Source organism: Amyelois transitella, chromosome Z, assembly GCF_032362555.1.
Source record: "Amyelois transitella isolate CPQ chromosome Z, ilAmyTran1.1, whole genome shotgun sequence".
Lineage (NCBI taxonomy): Eukaryota > Metazoa > Arthropoda > Insecta > Lepidoptera > Pyralidae > Amyelois > Amyelois transitella.
Window position 1 is genome coordinate 12,968,950 of NC_083535.1, and position 20,549 is coordinate 12,989,498.

The 20,549-nt window shown below is 34.2% G+C and overlaps 2 protein-coding genes across 3 annotated transcripts in view; one reads left to right on the forward strand and one right to left on the reverse strand.

Moving 5' to 3' along the window:
• Positions 1–8,940, forward strand: part of LOC106136722 (glucose transporter type 1) — a 33,116-nt gene extending 24,176 nt beyond the window's left edge. Inside the window, exons 10-15 of the mRNA XM_060953689.1 lie at positions 129–287; positions 1,057–1,269; positions 3,424–3,648; positions 4,214–4,353; positions 4,919–5,034; positions 7,224–8,940. Coding sequence (XP_060809672.1) covers positions 129–287; positions 1,057–1,269; positions 3,424–3,648; positions 4,214–4,353; positions 4,919–5,034; positions 7,224–7,312 — 942 coding nt within the window. The 3' untranslated portion in view covers positions 7,313–8,940. The remainder of the gene's footprint in view (positions 1–128; positions 288–1,056; positions 1,270–3,423; positions 3,649–4,213; positions 4,354–4,918; positions 5,035–7,223) is intronic.
• Positions 8,941–15,307: 6,367 nt separating this feature from the next.
• LOC106129550 (biogenesis of lysosome-related organelles complex 1 subunit 2) lies at positions 15,308–20,505 on the reverse strand. 2 transcript variants are annotated; one of them, XM_013328148.2, is made up of 5 exons: positions 20,436–20,505; positions 20,301–20,363; positions 20,013–20,143; positions 18,822–18,933; positions 15,308–17,943 (listed from the first exon to the last, which is right to left on the reverse strand). In XM_013328148.2, exons 2-5 carry the CDS (start codon positions 20,347–20,349, stop codon positions 17,804–17,806), a joined length of 432 nt encoding a protein of 143 aa, XP_013183602.2. In that variant the 5' UTR covers positions 20,350–20,363; positions 20,436–20,505; the 3' UTR covers positions 15,308–17,803. The 2 variants fall into 2 exon arrangements, with proteins under 2 accessions (XP_013183602.2, XP_060809634.1); XM_060953651.1 differs by having other exon boundaries at positions 20,301–20,499.
• Positions 20,506–20,549: the final 44 nt, after the last annotated feature.

A 20,549-nucleotide genomic window follows, 5' to 3' on the forward strand; every position in this document is an offset into this window, starting at 1 on the left:
CCTTCCACCCAAAGGAAGAGATTGCTTTAGCGATAAGTCCGCCTTTGTACCATCTATATCTGCTTTGTGTTGTTTTGTATGTTTTCTCTTATGGTGCAATTAAGAGTTTTATCTATCTATCTATCTAGGTGGAGGAAGACATTGAGGAAATGCGAGCTGAAGAGCGGGCCCAGCAAGCGGAAGCTTCCATTTCGATGCGAGAGCTCCTGTGTTCCCCGACCTTGCGCGCGCCACTCCTCATCGGGGTGGTCATGCAATTGTCCCAACAACTCAGCGGCATCAATGCGGTAAGGTTACATCGATCACCTATTCCTCCTGGGTTCTCTATCTATTACCATAAATTTGTGTCATAATTTTACATGGCATACCTTTGTTTAGCCTAATAATTGTTACGCATAATATTATTTGGCATAAATTTTTTGGCATATTCCTTTAAGCATACCTACTATTAGCATAACCTAACCTAACCTAATCTAAGAAGTACCTACTCGCCGTATAGCGCATTACACTACATCTATATTTATGCCTATTGAAATAGTATGCCAAAACCAATTATGCCAAAAAACTATTATGACAAAAAATTGTATGCGTAACTCGTTATGCCAAACTAATACAGGACAAAAAAAAATAGTCGAATGAAAGGGATCCCCTCCTCCTGACGTTAGTGCCAGTTAAATAGTCACAAGTCTGATGATGAGTACTGGGTAAGTCCTTGACCATGGATCCTGTATTGGATGAGTCAGGTTTTTACACGAAGCGACTTCAGTATATCATCCGTAATCTTTTCAGTCGAACCAATCAGGTATTAGATTATGTTTTAACATCCACTTGCCTGGAATGTGCTGGATTCCTCACAATATTTTCCCTTATCATAAGATCATCAGTTAGCCATAATAATAATGTAAATAACTCAAGTAAAAGCGTCATTGATACATGGCTGACGTGAGATTTGAACCTGTGACCCGTTTGCGTTTCAAGCATTCTCAAATCAGGTACTCACGATTCTAAAACCGACGCTCCAAACTCTGCGAAACTTTATCTTACCACAACCAACAGGTATTCTACTACTCCACGATCCTGTTCACCTCTTCGGGGCTGACTGACGAGTCCGCCAAGTTCGCTACCATGGGCATCGGCGCCATCATGGTGGGGATGACCCTGGTCTCCCTCCCCCTCATGGACCGCACCGGCAGACGCACCCTCCACCTCTACGGCCTCGGCGGCATGTTCATATTCTCCATCTTCATCACCATTTCGTTTTTGATAAAGGTGTGTCTTATATAGAATAGATGGCGGCTGGTAAATGTTTCCATCCCGTACCAAATATGGGGTTAATGTATGGAACTTCTTCTTTCGTCCTAGTGTTAATTCCGACCATGGATTGGGCGGGTCAAGTTTTAACACAAAGCGACGCCTTTTCTAATCTCCACAAAACTTTCTAGAATATTATATTAAATCAGATATCCAATTACGGAACTAAGAACATCACAAAAAAAATGAATTTCAAAAAAACAAAACAAAATCGGTTCGTGAGCTCCAATGCTACAGACACGTCAAAATTCTTGGAAAAAGGCGGATTTTTTTCGTCGAGGGTTAAATAGCAAAGTTGACTTAACTGCTATATGAGTGTATGAATAAAACCTGTTAGGTTTGGAACCCATTAATATCGGGACTTCTAAATGGTATCTATTGGAAAATTAATTATGATAAGAAGAATCTTTGAGTTATGTAAACGTATACATCACTCAAAGATTCTTCTCTGTACAAAATTGGTTCTTGGGATGATAGTTTTGGGGGGGAAAATGGATATTTATGTAAGTATGAGTGTAAGTTTACATTTATTTGCGTGAGTGGAGCGTAAATTAATGTGATGTTATTGTTAAAATAAACTCAAGACCAAAACTTATCGATACTAATTAAATTGAAAACAATAAGCAGCTTACTCAAACCTTGCAAAAGATCCAGCAAAATTTTAACCGTTTTAACTGTTAGTGTTTTATTAACTCGCCTTCTACGACATCAACTGAAAGAGATGGCGTGTCCTCTCATGTCTACAGCCACTCTGTTATGGAAACGTCGAGGTGTTAACACATAGACTGCCATGTCAGTCACCGGTGACTGACAGGTATATAATCTTTGTATTAGCAAATCTATAATGGCAGGCTTCGTGTTAATATACATATATGAAACACACGGATGCCTCCGCGCGGCAGACGTCGAAGTGAAAATGTTTCAAACAAGGTTTTAACTTTCTGATTCGGGTTACAAACTTTATGCAAGTTCTTCAAGTCTCTCTAAAACTTTTAATAAGGTTCCCTTTGATCAATAACCAAGTTTTCTGTAGTGCCACCCAAAAGCTATACTTGATGAAGCGGATGGACGTTATATTTGTGTTAGTTATAAGCTGTAGAATAAGTTTAATTCTCAGGCCATTGTTTCTTACAATTCACAAAATTGTTTTTGACAATAGTATACAGCTTCATTGTCTTATTGTGTCTTAAAAGTTCTTGCTAGTGACAGGAACTTTCGTGTTTAAATTCACTATTTGAATTTTGGTATTTCGTTCTTAATAATTTGTACAATTTATTCGTCGAAAACTGTTGCAATTATTCGAAACACTGGCCGGTTAAGAGTATTATTTTAAATCAATAGTTGGTAACATAGATATTTAAAAAAATTAAGTTTTATAATACAAATAAAATATTAAAGCTATGATATATTAATGTTACCAACTATATTGATTTATTAGATTGCTTTCGCACGCTTTCTTGTCGCTTTCCTTATATTTGAAGCTCTATTTTTTTATTTAGTTACGTATTTACCTTCAACTTCTCAATCACTTTTTATTACTAACTATACGTTTGTATAGATCATACTTTAATATCTTATCAATAACTTTTTTATTACTCATGGACCGAGCATCGAAGTCCAACTATCAACTAATTTCACCTTCATAACAATATAGCATGAACACCTATTTTTTTTTTAATATACATATATCCCCACTTACTCACTTTTGTTTTGCTTCCCGCTTCTCGCTAGACCCCCTCCCTTTTCGACTTTCCTGTCGCCGGTGCCGGACTCTCGGTAGGAAAGAAAAAAAAGGAAAATGAATTCTCAAATATAAAAATACATCACTTACACAGCACATAACACACTTTATGTTCACAAACATGACAGAGTTACGGGGTGATCTGGCGCACGCGTTTTGTTTAAGACAAACACTGCTCATAAGCAGACAGCACTTTCACCCTAGCATTGCAGTTAGAGGGTGCTTCACTACGCTACAGCACGAGAACCAGGCCATTCACGCTCAACTGGCGGCTACAGTCCAGCCAACACATACAGTGTGATGTGCGTTTATGTTTGGGTACTTTATTCCGGTCGGTAACAGGAAAGAACGCCTTTACTATCGTCTGATAGGAGTTCTTCGGTTATGTGCAGGAGATGATCGACTGGATGAGCTACCTTTCTGTGGTGTCGACGCTCAGTTTCGTGGTGTTCTTCGCCGTGGGCCCGGGTTCGATTCCCTGGCTGATCACGGCGGAGCTGTTCTCGCAAGGACCGCGGCCCAGCGCGATGGCCATAGCTGTGTTAGTGAATTGGATGGCCAACTTCGTTGTCGGGATAGGCTTTCCTAGCATGAAGGTTGGTATACTAATGATCACGTTTATAACACTTGCGGGACAGACAGAGCTAGCAATTTTGAAAAGATTGTTAGGCCGCGTTCGGCTGTTTGGTTTAATGATACAATTGAGATTCAAATAGTGACAGATTACTATGAAGCCCCATCCCTTAGTCGCCTTTTACGACATCCATGTGAAAGATATGGAGTGGTCCTATTTTTTTTTGTATAGTTGCCGGGAACCACACGGCATACTAAATCCTACTTCCTTGAACTAATAACTGATTTAGTTCTGTTTCATACTTTGGAGCGATTTCTTTAAACACAAGTTACAACAGATCAGTGACATGCATAATTATAGGTGTATTTTACAAGAGCGGCCATTTATGATTGATTACTTTCATTTATACATTACAGTATTTACCGAATACCTTCTCTGAATCTTACTATGCAGTACACTCAAAATTTTATAACAAATGTACTCTCGTTGTTATTCGATTTCAATAAAAAAAAGTATCGGGGAATCCTTTTCGTAAGTTCAAGATAATATTGACAGTTATTGTAAATAACAATGTTTATTAATTACAGGCACTACTGGAAAACTATACATTCCTGCCTTTTAGTGTATTCCTTGCAATTTTTTGGATATTTACTTATAAAAAAGTTCCTGAAACGAAAAATAAGACCTTCGAAGAGATTTTGGCGCTGTTCCGGAATTCCAACGGGAGGTAAGACTATTTTTTTTTTATTTTCTTGTTTTTTTTTAAATCATGGTACCCTTGTGCCGCCACGGTCACCAACATGACACGGCCTGTGTTCTTCTCACGGTCATTGCATTCACACCGTGAACTTATCATTACCATTACGCACGCGTAGCACAAAATTTTTGTAAATAACCACCAAAATTCTGACAAATTTGGCGGATTTTGTTGATGGTAAGTATTTCGACGTTTCAGTTGGCAATTTAAATTTGGAACTTAAAAAAAAAAGTTACTGAAAAGAAAATTCCGACAATCGGGCTTCGACGTTTAAATTAAAAAAAAAAAGTTTCAAATTGTAACTGCAAAAGAATTTTAAGGCAATTAAAAAAGGATATAATATCGAGATATCCTTTTCAACGGTACAATTTCAAAAATGGAACTGCAAAATGGCCACTGTAAAAGAAACGTCGTTCCCCCAACTAACGTGTCAATTCGATTGCATAGGTAATAACTAGCATTTATCATTACTGACTTGGTTGTACTGTGAACCAAGGGTCCAATGGGCTTTTGGTGACGACGTGGATGTGTGCAGGGACAGTTTTCGCGACAGCCGTTTGTATGGGAGCATGATGAACTGCGTCAATGCGCTGGAGCAACAACTACCCCCACCACCGCCCCCGGCACCCGTCGATGAGAAACACGATTCATGTAAGTCTATTCGTGTGCCCGGCACATAAGTTGAACTAAAATGGCGTCTAGGGAGTTTTATACGCTTGCCCATCTCACTTCAATTGACACCTTGATGCACTGCGCTTAGGTCAACTTAAGTGCCGGGTAATGTATTCATTTGGCCATATTTGATACGAAATTACTTTCTATAAATCGATTTGGAACAAGAGGTCAATTTCAAAAAATATTGCCTAAATGGACTTTTCAATAGAAATTTCCAGATCATACAACTTTCAACTTAGAGCAGAAAGCGTTTTATTTGAAAAATAAATGTTTAATAAGTTTTTGATAAAATTGAGAATAGAATACAATCTTATGAATACTGGCAGATTAACTACTTATTATTTCTACCATTACTAGTTTATCTGTTCTCTAATACAACTTCTAATTGACGCTTTATCGAGAACAATGAAACTCTTCGTTCTATAGATCATCACGCCCCGCGGTCGCAAATAAAGTTTGACCACGACCATCCCCGTTAGCGAAGGACCAAACTTGTGAAATCTCATGCACTGGCAGCCAAATGAATACAAATGTTTAGTTTAAAAATACACGTGGAAACGACAGTTGCAAAATTCTGCTTTGCATCAGTTTATGCAATTCCCATTATTATTTTTAAAGGAACACATATTTAGTCCTTAAGTAGTTGTAACAAATAGTTTTACTAGAAAAACTACTGATCAAATTATGTCGGCAATGTCGACACAGAGTCTCCCGGAAGATCAGCGTATCAGCGTTGGTTGTGTATGTTGTTTACAGCCAGCATTATGCTGAGGGGGTAACCAAATTCAAATTCAGAATGTAATTTTTTTTTAAATATTAATATAGGTACGACATTTTAATATCACTTAATAACTGTCATACCTTTTGGTTTCACAACATTGGTTGACGTCAAATAAATAACTTAAAACAAAGTTTACTGCCGCTTCCAAAGCGCCAGTGCAGAAGAAGCGGTAAAAAACTACACTGCAGCATTTTCTTCAATAACGTCAACTTGACCAAAATATGTGTTCGAAATTTAATAATTCTGGGAGATAGTTAGGATTTCCCCACGCCATGGTTACTAAGACTGCCTCAATTCACCGCCGAGGTGGACTTTTAATCACCGCTTCATGTTATACACTGTCTTCATCGACATATCAGCTGCACAGTGTGTTCACAATTGTGATAAATTAACAGTCTGCAAACCAGTCATGCAATTGTGAATCTGCAATTGATATAAATCATCATAACATTTTTCAACTGCAAACCAGTATAATATATAATTCGTATTAAGATTTCAATTCTACCGTCAAAAATTTAGGAAGAGTTATGTTAATACCGGAACTATTGTATCATTAACATTTAAAGAGTATAATATAATGTTTATTAGAATATGTAAGGCTGAAATTTAATAGGTTTGTTGACTTATGAGAAATAAATTTAAGTACAAATGTTCGATTAAAAATATTTGGATTTCTTATGGGATATTTTAAATAAAAAAAAGTAATATAAAGTTATTTAAACTTATTGCGATTTAACAAACCATAATGTTATCAAACTGTTACAATGTTCGAGTAGTTCGTAGTTTTAAAACGACATGAATTAAAAAAAAACCATTGACAATGACAGATCAATGTGAATGTCAATGCAGTAATGCATATATATCTTAAAAATATTAGCAATGCAAAATATTATAAATTTCAGTACAATCATAGAATTATATAAGACTATAGAAGTGATGTACTGACGAATGCGCCATCGCAACTGATGATTGCGATAAACCATTTTCATATTGCAATATCAATTCTGAGATTAAGTTATTTCACTCATAGACAACAAGTCTACCCGAAATTTCTAGTAGGAACAAAATCGCATCTATAGCCTTATATCCCGTATGAAAAGTTCCCTTATCGCCACAATAGCGGCCTCTGTGGCGCAGCGGTAGCATGTCTGTGACACCGGAGGTCCCGGGTTCGAATCCCGGCCAGAGCATGGTGAGAAAAGAACTTCTTCTTATTGGCCTGGATCTTGGATGTTTATCTATATATATATGTAAGTTTTTATTATAAAATATAGTATCGTTGAGTTAGTATCTCGTAACACAAGTCTCGAACTTACTACGAGGCTAACTCAATCTGTGTAATTTGTCCCTTATATATAAATAACGGGAGCGGTATGAATTCCAGTGTCAGAACAGTCGTCGGGTGGGGGCGATGCGGGTCGGCCTCCGCCGCCGCTGCCGCCCCCTCGGTTCCCTACGCCGGGCAATGTCTGACAATGGCCCGCTGCTCATGTACCGCTAGTCGCACCCCTGAAAGCCGTCGCCAACTACTTGTTTCATGGACTGAAGCTACAGGCTCCGGGGCGCGCCTCTATCAATACCACACAACAAATGTTCTAAATCGATGTGATTAGGCTAACGAATAGTATAAGTCACGGCGTAAATCTAATATAGCTCCTTAGTCTGTCATTTTATGACGTAATTAACGTGCATAGGTACCTTGTAAAGTGCCATTCTTGTACCCATTTTAATTAGGTATTTGTCAAACTTTCGGGAACGTTTGGAAACGGGCAACACCGCGGAGTGATCTGTCATTCGAATTCTAGCTTCTGATAATTATATTAAAGTTAACTGATAGGTATGTTCGAAAAGAGAATATTCGTTATTTAAAAAAAAATCAGTAGATTTCTATCGATTGGGGCGGATCCGTTATGTTATATGCGCACGGGTTCAATGCCAACTAATTCTATGTAGAAAAATAAATAAATTATATAAAATGGGTACGATCAGTGTACACTATATAAAAGTAGGTAACGAAAGTAAGGTGTCACTAACATGTATAAAAAAATACAATGTACATACATGCTGTGACTTTATCGTATTGTTGATTTTTTTTTAATTTATTATGAATACTTATATTATTTTATGAAAGTTTTATTCTATTTTTACTCAATTATTGTTAAATGTAACGATGGTGTCATATCTAAAATGACCGAGATTCTAATATTATATTTACTGTATAATTAATTACATGATCGGCACACGACTTTTAATTGCAAACGCGGGAATTGATGAAAATGATATAATTATATTATTAGTTCAAAGCGAGTTGTAGAAATAAATCTGTTTTTTTTTTCAGTGATTGTATTAAGTTCGCCTTTAGATCCATTATTTGTAGCATTAAGGGATAATAATTAAAAAAAATAACATTATCTTTTTAATTTACAATGAAAAAGAATAGAGTATGGTAAGTTATACAACTTTGTGAAGACTTTTAAGAAAAAGTAAAGCGTTCAACTTGTACGCCCTAGATGACGAACAAAGTTTAATTAATTATTAGTTAGGGTTCTGTAGTTACTACAGGGTGTAGTCAATTTGTTCGTCCATGCATCTCTAACACTGCTCAATTCAATATTAAGACTAAGAAGCCGAGTTCTTAGAGTTTTTGTGATGGGGGTGCAGTAAGCGCGGCCTAATATGATAACATGTCGAGTGATTTGACTGATTATATCATTTAATGTTATTTATAGCTCAAATATTGGTACGGATTATAAATGTTGGGCATTTGACACCCTAAACGTATACATTTTGTGGTCGCATTGTATTACATTGGCGGTGAAATTATATATAATTTAAATATCTGAATGTGAATTGAGTTAACGTGTGTACGGATTATGTGTTACTTCCATGGCCAATTAGTTATGAATTAATGTTATGATTAATATAAAAAATGAATGCCCGGTCTCGATCGTAACATAAAAGTTTTTTTAAAATCAACCGACTTCAAATGTCATATTTTTTCTTTTTTTTTTGTTATAATTACACATTCTAGGTACATAAAATGATGACTATCGCGGATGCAAATGTCTGAACATCTTCGGAAATAAAATTAATCAAAAATATTACGCCTGTATGATTTGTGCTCCCGTTTTTTTTTTCCATCAACAAATCTTAACGTGATTGAACATAAGATTATAGTCCGCTCAGAAAAATAGCTGACCTCGCCATTTTGCGGCAATAAAAGTGAAAATATTGAGCTGGAAACAGTGAAAAAAAAAATATAACTAAGTAGTCATTAACTTAGTAACGCAATTAAGTATGTAGTGTATTTATCGGTACCTTTTTTTACTTAACAACTTCTTAAACGAGTTGGATTACATTTCACAACAGTGCATTATTATCAAATCACCTCACTGTTATTCAATATGACATAACTATTTGGTGTTGCCATATGAATCGCAGAGTTAGCGCCCTCATTGACAGGTCAGCTAAATTCCTGGTCAGGCTATACATGGGGAGTACTCGTAAGTACATCCCATCGAACAAAAACATCATGGAATAAAAAAAACGAATGAAAAAATAATACATACAAATTAAGAACATCCTGTTTTGAAGTCGGTTGAAGAAGGGAGTAACTAACGAACAATTACATATCATTGGCAGAGTATTAAAAGCAATGCAAGCAAGTGTTAAGAAATTGTTCGGTAAATTAGTTTTACCAAGTTTTTGAGGTTCAAGAAAGAGAAACGGTAAATGGTTTTTCTCAGAATTACTATCTTTTTTGCTGCATACATCTTTGTCCCTTGCGGGTGGTACAGAGCCAATAGGCACAGAACTTAGCCACGGCTGGCTTAATAATGGAAGTAAAATTACATCAATACAAATAATTTTACCGGTAATTAATATTTCTTGTTATCAAACACAGATGCAATTAAGCTAATCTCAAATTTTCGTCAATGTTAATCTTTATTTTAATAATGTAAGCGAATCATAAAATATTTTAAAAACAAATTAAACTGATAGTAATTCTGGGTTAATTGGTCTGACAACAAGCTATTTGTGATTTGGGTCAAACGACCGACGTTAGTACAATATTATGACTGTGAATTTTGTACATGTCGCTCGGCAAAATGTTTAAAATGGATATTAAAGTTAAAAACGTCGAAATGTAGTCATTCTCCTGCACCGAGGACTCTTTCCAGACTTTATATAGGTACACATTCTGTACAAAATTCGATGACATATACACACTTAATATGCACCAACAAAAACTATTTTCATTTGACATAAATTCGGTATTACCAGCCTGTCACAATTGAGCTCTTTAGAAAAAATAAGTCATTTTAACTCAGTCTTGATACTTTCGTTATAATGCCTAAAGAGGTACAAAGAAATTGAAAAACAATTACTTCTTTAACTTACAGCTTTCAAAAGGCCTTAAAACCATGTCAAAAAAAGAACTATATTTAACAAAACTGTCTTGCATAGATGGTTTTTGTTCGTATTTTTTTGTTTAAAATATACCTACCTACCTTATTCTCAAAGAATTTCTTAAGACCTTTCCAATGCTATTGCTTTTGAGTACATACTTACTAATTTCATTGGCAATGTACCTAATTATTTATACCTACTTGGAAAATGCACATATTCATGCCCATTCCCAAATGGAATATGTTAATAAAACAAAACACAAATAATAGACAATATACTTAATCGTTTATAAATAATTATTTTATAAAAATAAAAATCACGCTATATAAAACAATATAGGAATAGTTATTATGGATAACAATTAGCATACAAAATTCGTCTAAATAAGTAGCATGCTAATGTTAATGGCGGAATTAAATCTTGTTCATTAGATATATCGACAAAAAATAAGGTATTATTAAAATAACATGCAATACTTACTCAAATTATTAGATCAGACGGCCGTTAAAAAACATTCTGAAACATTTGAATGCTACTTCTATAGGCCTATAAGTAATTGAGGAATCCTTACAATTATAATTAATTACATATGGCAATAAAATTTCGTCTCAAAACAAATTTCATTGCCATATTTAGTATCCTACTTTGTGAGAAAACGGATAAACATATACAATATGTTACTCCTAGTATAAGTAGTGTCTGAATGTGAAAGGATTGAGAAGCAATTGGATGTTAAGTATTATTTCCAACGCTTTATTCGATATTAAAGTTGTTTTATGGCCGGCCCGAAAATTGATGGGGAGAAAGAAGGTTCTGGAAAACAGCGTTACCTTAAATGTTGATATTTTGAGGTTAACGTTAGCTGTGACATTCCTTTGCCCACTTTAAACTTACAGTTTAAAAAAAAGTATGATAGTATGGATTTTTTTTAAATTAGGTTACGTAAGTGCCTACAGACGATATGCACAAAAAATGTTATCGCACAATTGTTTTAAGATTATATGTTTTGTTATCAGTTCATAGACTTAAGTATGTACCGTATTTTGTTGTTAAAATTATTTGTTCAGTTTGACAGATGTCATCAATAAGACGCCATTTTGGGGAGTAAAAATGGTAAAACAAAATGGCGGATATCAATCGCGGCATCGATTTTCGGGCGTATGAAGGCCAATAGTACGATTTGTAAATAAATAATTTATAGATATAATTATAATGAGTCACTGCTTGTGATGTAAATAATCTTAGCATATAATCGTATGCTATGCAGAAGCGGCGCAGTGGTTAGACCGATTTTGAATTCTTTCTTCAGAAGCCAATGATAAAAAAACTTTAATTACTTTGTCATATACTGTCTGATGATATGCACATTTTGGCGATAATGTTATGAACTGTATGACCAATTACCATGGGCTTAATAATGTATTTTATGATACCTATGGTCATAAGTAATACCTACGGGAATGATTATTAAAAGCCTGGAATGATATGATTATAATGGTAGAGATGCTTGGTATAGCCAATGCAAAGTCGAAATCTTTTACAAGTGGTCAGGTATAAAACTGATAATAGGAAAGAATGAAATATCTATCTATACATAGGTTTGTCGACTTTGAAAAATCAACAAAAATAATGTAATATAGCGTTAAAATCTGTGTATCCGCTACGTTTAAAATCTGTGTAAATTAAAATCGATAAAAACAACGGAATAGTTTGAAAGCTTTTTAAAATGTGAAAAATTTAAAAACACTTCAAAAACAACTCTTGCTTTGGGCAATGCAGTCAAAACCAGCACTTGCTTTGGGCAAGATAGGTAGGTACTTTTATTAATTAGACCTTAAGTCGGAATTATTGTGATGAATTAAAAGTTTTTCAATCATTGGCATATCTGAGGAAAGGGTGAACGAGAGCCTTTGCAATTACGCAATCATTAATTTAATTTTTATTATAACTGTGCATAATAAATAATATGAGATTTAAAAAAAGTTAATTTTTAATAAATTCTGCACTTTATGCAATAATAGCTCGGTCACGATAATTTTTGACAAACAAAATCGGAGAATATTATTATATTTTCAGAAATAACAACTGATTTAAAAAAAACCTGATGTCTGTTGTGCCTATTCAAGTATTTATTTGGATTGATTAAAAAAAAATACACATAAACAAAAGAATTTTGAATTTTATTATGTTTTCAGTGGGTACCGATAAATTTAAAAAATGCAATAAGTATCGAAAAAAGAATGATGTTCGTTACCTCTATTAATTAATGGAAAAAAATAATGATTAATTCAGAGTTTTTAGATAAGTAGGTACTATTTATTATGACGGTCATTTAACAATAGTTAATATCGTGAGGTCAGATTTTCATGCCCTGCACTGAACGATGCATTTTATTCTTGTGTACAGTCAAGTTCAGATAAAGTTGAACAACTATGAAGTTCGTTTATATGAAGGCGTTCAAGTTGGTTTAATTAACATACGTTATTCACTTGAATATGTAGAATCCTGTACAATATTTTCAGTAAATTTACCTAAGTGATATATTGGAATATTTTTTGCAAGAGTGCATCGTCTCATTATCGGTCATACCGTCAATTTTTAAAGTTATTTTCGTCAATTTTTAAAAAAATAACTTTAAGAATTGACGATTCCAATCAGATTAGAATCGTACAAATTTTGAAGTGTAATCACATCGTTACTATTAGCATTTCTTCTGGTTGACTAGACTATGGCAGTGAGATAAAGTGTGGCAAAATTCAAATTAAAAATTTAATTCATAATGACTTAATAACTGTCATATCTTTCGGTTTCACAACATTGGTTGACGTCAAATAAATAACTTAACTTCAAACCGAGTTCACTGCCGCTTCCAAAGCGTCAGTGCAGAACAAACGGCAACAAACTGCACTGCAGCATTTTCTTAATTCCATACATTAATATTGCGACAGTAGATATTGTACAGAATTTGAGAGGCAAATTGTTGCTAACAAAAGATTGCGTGATTGCGTGAAGTCTCCCGTTCACGTCTGCATGTTTGTTGGCCACGTGGCGACGATGGATGCAGGGACGGACAGATTATTTGGTTGATACCAATCGCTAGACATTACCCCCCCCCCCCTCCATCTCTCCCCCCCCCCCCTACCCCCCTTCTTCTTTAGCACTCTCAACAGTACGCCGCTAAGTTTACGTTTCAAAGCGGGGGTTACACAGTTCTTGTACAAACAAAACTTGTAAAATTTTATTGGGACTACTTGTTATAAAAATGTAAAACTACACTATGGTGTGTTTCATTTGACCTCTCATTACCTTTAAGGTGTTTATGTCTTATCTATACTTACTAATAATATTATAAAACTGAAGAGTTTGTTTGTTTGTTTGAACGCGCTAATCTCAGGAACTTCTGATTCGAATTGAAAAATAATATTTGTGTTGAATAGACCATTTACCGAGGAAGGCTTTAGGCTATATAACATTACGCTGCAACTATAGCAACTATAAAGAACAAAGAAATAATGGATAATGTGAAAAAAATCAGGGAAAATTATTCATCCTTGAGGGCTTCCATGTTGCCCAAAATAACTATGCCACGAAGTAGCGAGCACAGCTAGTTTTTAATAAGATCAAGATAAATACATTAATGGAAAACGGTGCACTGTCCGCCCTGTCTACCCCGCGTGGGATATTGACGTGACCATATGTATGTAGGTGCACTATATTCAAAAAGAGATAACACTTTTTTATGGTCAAATAAGATAATTAGGATTTGCAAAATGTGCATCAGACTTAAAATTCGAAATAATAAGAAAGTATATATATGTCATGAAAAAACGTATAACGTTATGGCTTATCTTGATCAAATTAAGGACGTCCTGGTAAAGGGTCAGGTCAAAAGTACCCGAAACCGCCTAACTTGCATGAAGAGAGTTATGAATGTGGATGAAGCGAAGGAAATATGCAGAGATCGTGGCAAGTGGAAAGAGGTAGTCTCTGTCTACCCCTCCGGGAAAGAGGCGTGATTTTTATGTATGTATGTAAGTATGGCTTAATAATGTGACAGGTTACTAGCCCATCGCTTACAAGAATCACAGATATAATGAGATATTAATGCGCTTGATCGGCATGGAAGTTAAAAAAACCTGACTCACCTAAGACCTGTGTTCTGGATAACCTAAATCCTGACTTCCTTTAAACCTGACTTAAACCCTCCACCGCATCGGGCTCCGGAGAGGACGCAGACGGAACATACACCAGAATAATATCTCGTCTCCATTACACATGGGGTAAACAGATAAAAAAGTCGCGGTTTTAAAATTTTGTAAGAAATTAGCAAAAGGTTTAGTTGGAAACTAAAACAGATGTTTTATGCATATAGTGTTCAAATCCTTAAAAAAAATAACTATCTATTTAACCAAAGAAAAGAGAAAGTATTCGTTGTAAATAAATAATTTTTACGGGACAGATTAGGTACACTGATTGAGTTAGCCTCTAAGAAGTAAGTTCGAGACCTGTGTTACGAGATACTAACCCAACGTTACTATATTTTATAGTAAATACTGATGTAGATAAACATCCAAGATCCAGACCAATCAGAGAAAGTTCGTTTCTCATCATGTTTGCAAAATTTCATTATAATCGGTTTAGTGTTTTTGACGTGGCGGACGGACAAACAAACACAATCTAACATTCATAATAATAGTATGGATATTGAACTAATATTTAATTAACATAGTATTAATATTTTTAAAAAGGTGCGTGAAAAAAGTCAGATCAAAGACAGCTTTAAGTTTTAAATATCTTTAATGGAATGACAAATAATGTTCTAAATATAGCATTTTAACCTTAGCCTAATTACTTATTTATATACAAATATAATAGATACATAGCATATTACGTTGCCGAATCAACTATTTGTTGTAAAATTACAAACAGTTATTATTATATGTACTACAAGATTTTGTTCGGGGTTTCACATAAGTGAGAGGAATCATTCCCCATTTTTAGGGAAAAATAAACGTTGCCTAAATTTCACCTTGGCTGTTCAACTTTATCAACACAAAATTTTTAAGGTACAGCGGTTTAGCCATAAAAATAGGCAGATTTTCGGATTTATGATACTAAAAGTACCTATATTATTTATTTATTGTACCAAAACTAAGTATCTATAATTAATTTTGTTTACAATAAAATATTGCATTATTATGTTGCTTTATCATATCTATGGTGAATCTAAATTTGTATTGCACCATTTCAATTTATTATACTATGGTTCACCTTAAATATAACCTCTAAAGTTAAATTTGACAAATTATATATGTATATAGTCGCTGCCTACCCAAGTAGGAAACAAGCGTGATGGTATGTATAAATAACTATATATAATATCGAACAATATCAAACGTACCAATTCTTTAAAAAAAAGACAAAACTAGAGTGTATGTTCAATTCTTTTTAAAACCAATTTTCTCCAAATTATTTTAGTAAATAAAATAAAATAGTAAACATATATTTTCATTATAATACGCTTGTGCATTGTTAGATTAAACCATTAAATTATTTACTTAGTTTTTAAATAGTTTATCTTAAGGCCTGTACACAACAAAAGCAGGTCAGGTACAGCACAGTAGAAAGTGGACCTACACAATGTTGCAATACAATAAAGTCTTTGAACCCGTCACATCGAATTAAACTCTATAGCCGCGTCGATGTGTGAAGACTTTAAATAGTTGTAACATTGTGCCGCTTTAGTCTCCCCTGCTTCTCTTTAAAGCCCGGGAGCCCTACAGCTACCTTCAGATTTTGGACTACAACATCGCTCTACAAGTGAAGTAGCTCGCTATCCTCAGACGGCTACCTGCTGGATCTCGCATCTGTAGCTAAACCCACGCCCTCTTAAACATTGTGAAACTAGTCATAATAAAGGTTGTAGTTATTCTATTTATTTTTAACTAGCTGTGCCCGCGACTTCGCCCGCGTGGAAAAGTTATTTTGGGCATCATTGAAGCCCTCAAGAATGAATAATTGTTTTTTACATTTTCCATTATTTCTTCGCTCCTAACAGTTGCAGCGTGATGTTATATAGCCTAAAGCCTTCCTCGATAATGTAATTATCACAATAAAAATAGGTAAAAAAACTTTTTAAGTTAAACGGTTTTATGTTAAACATACATTGCAATGTTTAATATAAATGTACTAAAAACCAAAAAATAATAAAATAGATACAGTCGTGGGAATTATAAACATATGCATAGACTAGACTAAAATAAAACCGTGGGGCACGTCAATTGTCTACAATCGTTGATTAAAATGTTTGTTTTGTAATGTTACACTAAAATTAGGCAGTTGTTCAACCGACAACGATGGACGTGTGATAAGTAGGGCTAGAATGTGGAAACAAGTTAGCAAGCTCGATTAAGCGAGTTTTAGGGTTTCATAATGTTGAGCGAGTAGTACTTTTATCATAAGTTTTGTCGATTAAAGACAAACTACGAGCAGTGAAACGATTCCTCGCTAGCCAGCAAAATAGTAAGTAATTTGCGCACCGTCTGCGGGCCAACTGCCTAACGACGAATTAAACGATTCTTCTATCGCACATTAAGTCTATAATTTGTAGACAATTGACGTGCCCCACGGTTTTATTTTAGTCTAGTCTATGCATATGTTTATAATTCCCACGACTGTATCTATTTTATTATTTTTTGGTTTTTAGTACATTTATATTAAACATTGCAATGTATGTTTAACATAAAACCGTTTAACTTAAAAAGTTTTTTTACCTATTTTTATTTTCTAGTTTTTAGTTTTTATTTCGCATTCTGTTTAATTCACATTTTATCCCACTGCTTAGATTTTAATTTTGAATAGTAAATTGTATTCTACTTGTTGAGACCTTTCATTTGATACCCATGTTGATGGGATTGATAAAACCTAAGTTATCCGCCATTTTGTAGAGGCCGCCATCTTGGATTTCAATTTTTTATAGTATATTGTATTCTGCTTGTTGAGCCCTTTCATTTGATACCCATATTGATGGGATTAATGAAACCTAAATTATCCGCCATTTTGTAACGGCGGCCATCTTGAATTTATAATGATAATGAATAAACATAATTATATTGTCACCAAAATCCAAAGTGTATACAAAATTTCAGATTAATCGGTTGACAGGAAGAGGGTGAAATTTGAATTACTAAATTTGACCCAAGAATAAAACAAACGGGGTGAGCTAAATAAAACCGTTTAAAAATAATTTTTCAATTCGAACCTCTAGTTCCCGAGATTAGCGCGTTCAAACAAACAAACTCTTCAGCTTCACAATATTAGTATAGATTATCTCTCATCACACTACCTGTTTTACCTAAACGTCACATAGTTTGTTGTATTTACAGCTTTCAAACTGCGCTGCTCTTAACTCGCTTTTGGTGTGCTAAGACCTTTACAATGAAATTTTAAAACATATAAGTACTTACTATTTTGATGCTGACTTAATCCTCTGAAGTGAATTGGCATAGTTTTGTTCTATGTATAAAACATTTGAATATATCTTAGGATTATTACTTATTTCTCCTCAAGTTCCTTAAACCTAGCTTTCAATTGTTTGGTGTATGCGTCAAGCCTGTAAGCATTAACTTCGAACTTGGATACTTGAGCATCTATCTGGTCAATTTGCTGTAACAGCGGCTTTATGACTGTATTATCTGTAATGGAGCACAAAATATCAATATTAAACGTAATCAATCTATAATCAATCAATCTATATCTATCCAAATTTTTATTTGGATAAAGTCCAATATCCATACTATTGTTATGAATGTTAGAGTGTGTTTGTTTGTCTGTCTGCCACGTCAACAACACTAAACCGATATTAATGAAATGTTATAAGTATTTATTATAAAACATAGTATTTTTGAATAAGTATCTCGTAACACAAGTCTCGGACTTATTTGAGGCTAACTCAATCAATATATTGAATTATTAAAAAAAAAGAGTTGATTGCAGGATTAACTAAGAAAAAATATTGAAATATAATCTAGGCGAAGGTGAAAGGAGAGAAAGGATTTCCTGGAATTCCTCCCTAATTTGATTTCTTGAGCATATTCTAGTATAAACATACATACATATAGTCACGTCTATACCCCTTGCGGGGTAGGCAGAGCCAACAGTCTTGAAAAGACTGATAGGCCACATTCAGCTTATTGGCTTGATGATAGAATTGAGATACAAATAGTGATAGGTTGCATCGCCTTAAAGAAGAATCCCAAGTTTATTATCCTATCCCTTAGTCGCCTTTTACGACATCCATAGGGAAAGAGAAGGAGTGGTCCTATTTTTTTTTATTGGTGCCGGAACCTACACGGCTTTATATGTATGTATGTATGTATGTACATACATATAATTATAGATATTTTAGTGTTCTGTGTGTTATATTTTAGTGTTCTCTTAGTTTTTCATAAAATAGAGGTGGTCATCATATCAGTCACGAATACTAACTTGTACTTTCAAGTATATATATGTATGTGGGTATGTATGTATGTATATCTTTCTTTCTGTATATATGTATGTATGTCTGACTTACACATTTCGTTGTATTCACTGAGTGTCTTGTTCAGGTTGGCCGCCAGGTTCCTGAGATCGGCATACTTGATGATTGTCAACCGGTTGATCTCCTCCAATGTGCTGTAGTGATCCTGAAAATATTATCCGTTGCATCGCTGTCATCGTATTCTTTTAAATCCAGTCTTGGATGTTGAATCATGTTTATTTCTATGTAATAAAATTTATATATGTTGGCAACCTTAATGCTAGGCGCCCATAGCAATGGTTGCCATGGTTTATATATAACAAATGCTCAATATATAATAAAACTATACTAATATATTAATATTAAGCTGAGAGGAAGCCTTTTTGATATTCACAAAAATGCACAAATTGTAAAATCCTGTTACTTAGTATAGTTAAGTTTGTGATATCAAATAAAATATTTTTCTTTCTTTATATAAATATAATAAATATGAAAAAATAATTGACATATCTTCCAGCAGCGGAATTGGACTCGAGCTATCAGTAGTTAGGTCTTCAGAGAAGGAAACCTGACAATGAGTGACGATATTTATTATTTTATCTGCCCTGTCTTTCTATATGTGCAGTCTCTTTCAGTTACATCCAAGCCCTTACTTCTCTTATTAATATTATAAATGTGAAAGTCTGTCTGTCTGTTCCGCTTTCACTGCTTAACCGCTGGACAGATTTGAATTTAATTTAGCACAGATATAGAACCTTCCGGAGTAACTAGGCTACTTTTTTTCAGGTATTTCTTACAAAAGCAAAGCCCTGCACATAAGCTAGGTAGTCGTAATATAAATTATTAATGATACTGAATCACTAAAAATTCATTGAGTTCATGAACTTATAATACAGATGAATGTAACATTTTTTATATGTATAGGAAACTTAGACTTTTCCACATACATAAAGTTACAACATTACCATGATGTCTGGAATGAAAAATATCCTTTCCTACTTAAATAATGGGCCATTACAATAACACAAGTTAGGTGGAGGTGCACAATCAAGTCAGGAAGAAGGAGTATAACACACAAGAATAGATCCAATAAATTAATAAGATTATTTAGGCTTCTCAATAGAAGGCAAAACTATACTTCAGAAATAGAAAATGAGAGAGAGAGGGTGAAAGGGGAGGCCTTTTCCCAGCAGTGGGACAGAAAATAGGCTAAGTAAAAAAAAAGAAAAAATAAGGTAAGATAACCTGGCTCGCAGACATTTCTCCTTGCAAGTAATCATTAGTTTTCTTGAACAGCTGAGTGGCGAGTCTGCTGAGGACAGGGTCATGAGGGTCCAACACCTCGAAACTGGAACAACTCGGTGACACAGGCAGCTCTGGAAAGTAAGAATAGAATTTTTTTTATCCTTTTAATATGAACACTAGATGACGGCGCTCAGAGATGACCTCAAGTAAGAAGTGGAATGTGAAAGCGAATTATATCTGTTATTTTGAAATAATAGAAGTTAAGTGACAAAAATGTTCTACCAATACCTTTATTATGCCCGTCTCTAGACCACTTTTCAACTTCATCTTCAGACATTTTTATTTTATATACTAAAACAAACACACTTATGTTATTATCACTATTTATTATACAAAATTTATTAAAGGGAAATAAATTCTTACGAAAAATCTAATTTTTATAATATTTTCTTTATTCTCAAATGAAATGACGTGTTATGACTTTAGTTTTTTTTTCATACATAAATAAAAAAAATCTGCTTTGGAAGTCAGTTATTT